A 3,004-nucleotide genomic window follows, 5' to 3' on the forward strand; every position below is an offset into this window, starting at 1 on the left:
TAGGAATTCCCATTAGTTCATATTGAGACAGGGGCCTTCTATGAAGCCCTCCATACAACCACTCCAGTCTCTTCTATTGCTCCAAAAATAACTTTTTTTTTTCTTTAAAAGATGACTGGTAAGGGGATCTTAACCCTTGACTTAGTGTTGTCAGCACCACGCTCTCCCAAGGAGCTAACCAGCCATCCCTATATAGGGATCCGAACCCTTGGCCTTGGTGTTACCAGCACCATACTCTCCCAAGCAAGCCATGGGCCGGCCCCAAAAATAACTTTTGAATTTACACTTATAGGGATTAGCAAAATGTATTGTTTAGTGTCTGGGTTATTTCGGTCTACATTATGATTTGGGATTAATCCAGGTTGTTCTGGGAAGCAGTTGTTCATTTATTTTCATTACTGTCAAATACCTCTTTATATGAATAAATCACAATCTATCCCATATAATATTACACATTTAGATTGAAGTTTAGGAACATTATAAATTATAATGATGCCAACATTTTTGTATGTCTTTGAGGTAGGTTTGCAACTTGAAACCAGGCACCAGCTGAAGTTAGGCTCCTACCATCCCACAGAAACTGCGAAATAGGGGCCCTGTCTTCCTTAGTGATTACATTTCAAAACAATAGCTCCTGGGTCTTTGAGAAAAACATTCCTGGCTTGTAAAACTGGCAAAAGGTTTATTTAGCTTTTTAAAAGGTTTTACGTACATAACAGATGGGCAGAAAAAGAATTCATAATCACAAGTTTTCTAAAGTAAATGCTCTAAGAAAAGGGAAGGGGATAAGAGTCTCTTCCTTTTTGAACGAAGGAGAATTTAAATTTATTTTTCGTTTTTAGTTTGTTTTTGCCCTTAGAATCAGCTTGTCAATTTTCACGCACAAGGAAAAAAAAAAAAAACCCTGAATTTGTAGTTCTGGATTCTTTCTGTCGATTTCATCGAATGTATATAGGAACTTGGAGTTAATTGACTTTTTTTTTTTTTAATAACACTGAGCCTTCCAATTCATGGGCATGGCTTCTCTCTCAATATATTTATTAATACTTTGTAATTATCTGTGTAGAGGTTCTGCATATCTTGTTAAGATTTGTTCTTAGATATTGATGTTTAATGATAATGTAGGTAAAAAAAAGATTTTTTTTTCAAAAAATCTTAACTGTTTGTGATAACACAGTAATATAAGATTTAGTTTACTTTGGTATATTGACCTTGTGTTGGGTATCTTGTTAAATTCACTTGGGCTAATATTTTTTGCTAAACAAAATTAGTATTTCTATAAATAATGTCATTTGATATTTTTCCCCCTGATTTCACTGGTTAGAGAACAGTCCAATGTTTCATAGAGATGATAGAGGACATCTACCTCTCAAGCTCAAGCGGAAAACTAGAAGAATAATTTTTGCTGTAGTTATTTTGTAAAAACTTTCTCACATCAAGGATGTTTCCTTATATTCCTGTTTTATTAAATGCCTATTTTAGGAATTAGTACTGATTTTTATCAAACATTTTTAATATATCTATTGAGATAATTATACCATGTTTTCTACATTGTATTAATGTAGTAAATAGAACTGAATTTTTAGCCAACATTTTGCATTTTGAAAATGAGCACCACTTGTTTGTGCTCTACTGTTCTCCTTATATGTGAGTGAATTTGATTTGCAAATATTTGCTTTCGATAATTTTAATGTACTTGTCTTTGTTATCAGAGAAGTGCTGATCTCAATAACTAAAATGGGTAGTGTTTCCTCTTTTTCTTTTTCTCTGGGAGAGTTTGTGTGAAATTAGAGTTATTTCTTTTTTTAACATCTGGTAGAATTCATCCATGAATCCACCTGGACCTGAAATTTTGATGGATTTGTCTTTAATTAAGCCAACAGTGCAATTAATTACATATCTTTTCTACTTTTATCTTTCAGTCTTTAAGTATCTACCAATTGTTGAAACAGATCCCCAGAGACACAGACAGTAGAGACTGAATTGTCAAAGTCGAACCCCTCTGAGAACTATCGCTAAGAATGGCTTTAGATCTCAGAATCTCATTCCAATGTGAACCATCCAGAAATGATCTTGAGTCAGAAAATATGGAGTTTAAACCAACCCAGGGAACTGCTGTCCAGAGGGAAGAGGGGATCTCTGAGTGCTCAAGTACTCAGCTCAACTCATTTCAAAACAGCAATAACTCATTTGCAAAGCAGGAACTGCAAAGACTCCATGAATTTTTTCACTCATGGCTGCAGCCAGAAAAGCACAGCAAAGATGAAATTATTTCTCAATTGGTCCTAGAGCAGTTTATTATTAGTGGCCACTGCAGTGACAGGTCCACTTTGAAAGAGAAATGGGAATCAAATGGCAGAAACCTGGAGAAATTAATGGAAGAATTGACTGATGATTGTATGAAGCCACCTGTCTTCGTAAGTAAAGGGTCTGACCTTTGGGGTGAGGGACAGAGGGGAATAAGAAATAAGAACTGTCAGTTGGAGTGGTCTGGAAGTAGAGAAAAGAGAGTTATTACAGACTCATTCATCAGATTACATTCTCCCACCACTCTTACTCACCGAGAGAATCTTTACTGTCCTGTGGTAGCAAGAATAAAACAGAAAGGTATATATCTGTTTATTCTGTAGAACATGCAGGAGCCAAACACATGGATTATTTGAGTTAATTAATTTTAGTCAGTATAGTGGCAAAGAGAGAAATTGACATTTGAGCAGAGACCTCAAGGATGAGAAAGAAATGCCTTGACAAGAGCTGGTTCTTCCCTCAGGAAGCCTTATTGTAAGTTTATAAAGCAAGAAAGACATACTAAAGAAGCAATTACAGTGGATCCTCATTTTTGGATACAATATTTGCAAAATTGCTAAAATATATTTGTAGCCTCAAAACCAATACCTGAGGCATGTTCTCAATCCTTTGCAGATAATGCACAAAAAGGTGAGAATTTTGAGTTACCTGATGTGCGCATTCCCAGATAAAGTTGGACAAAGCCATACTCTAGCTT

The 3,004-nt window shown here is 35.3% G+C and overlaps 1 protein-coding gene across 2 annotated transcripts in view; it reads left to right on the forward strand.

Annotated features, from left to right (window-relative positions):
- Positions 1–3,004, forward strand: part of ZSCAN4 (zinc finger and SCAN domain containing 4) — a 68,847-nt gene that overhangs the window by 63,773 nt on the left and 2,070 nt on the right. For both annotated transcript variants that reach the window (XM_008590972.1, XM_008590973.1), the window contains exon 3: positions 1,923–2,417. In XM_008590972.1, coding sequence (XP_008589194.1) covers positions 2,022–2,417 — 396 coding nt within the window. In that variant the 5' untranslated portion in view covers positions 1,923–2,021. The remainder of the gene's footprint in view (positions 1–1,922; positions 2,418–3,004) is intronic.

This window comes from Galeopterus variegatus, unplaced genomic scaffold (assembly GCF_000696425.1).
Source record: "Galeopterus variegatus unplaced genomic scaffold, G_variegatus-3.0.2 Scaffold6525, whole genome shotgun sequence".
Lineage (NCBI taxonomy): Eukaryota > Metazoa > Chordata > Mammalia > Dermoptera > Cynocephalidae > Galeopterus > Galeopterus variegatus.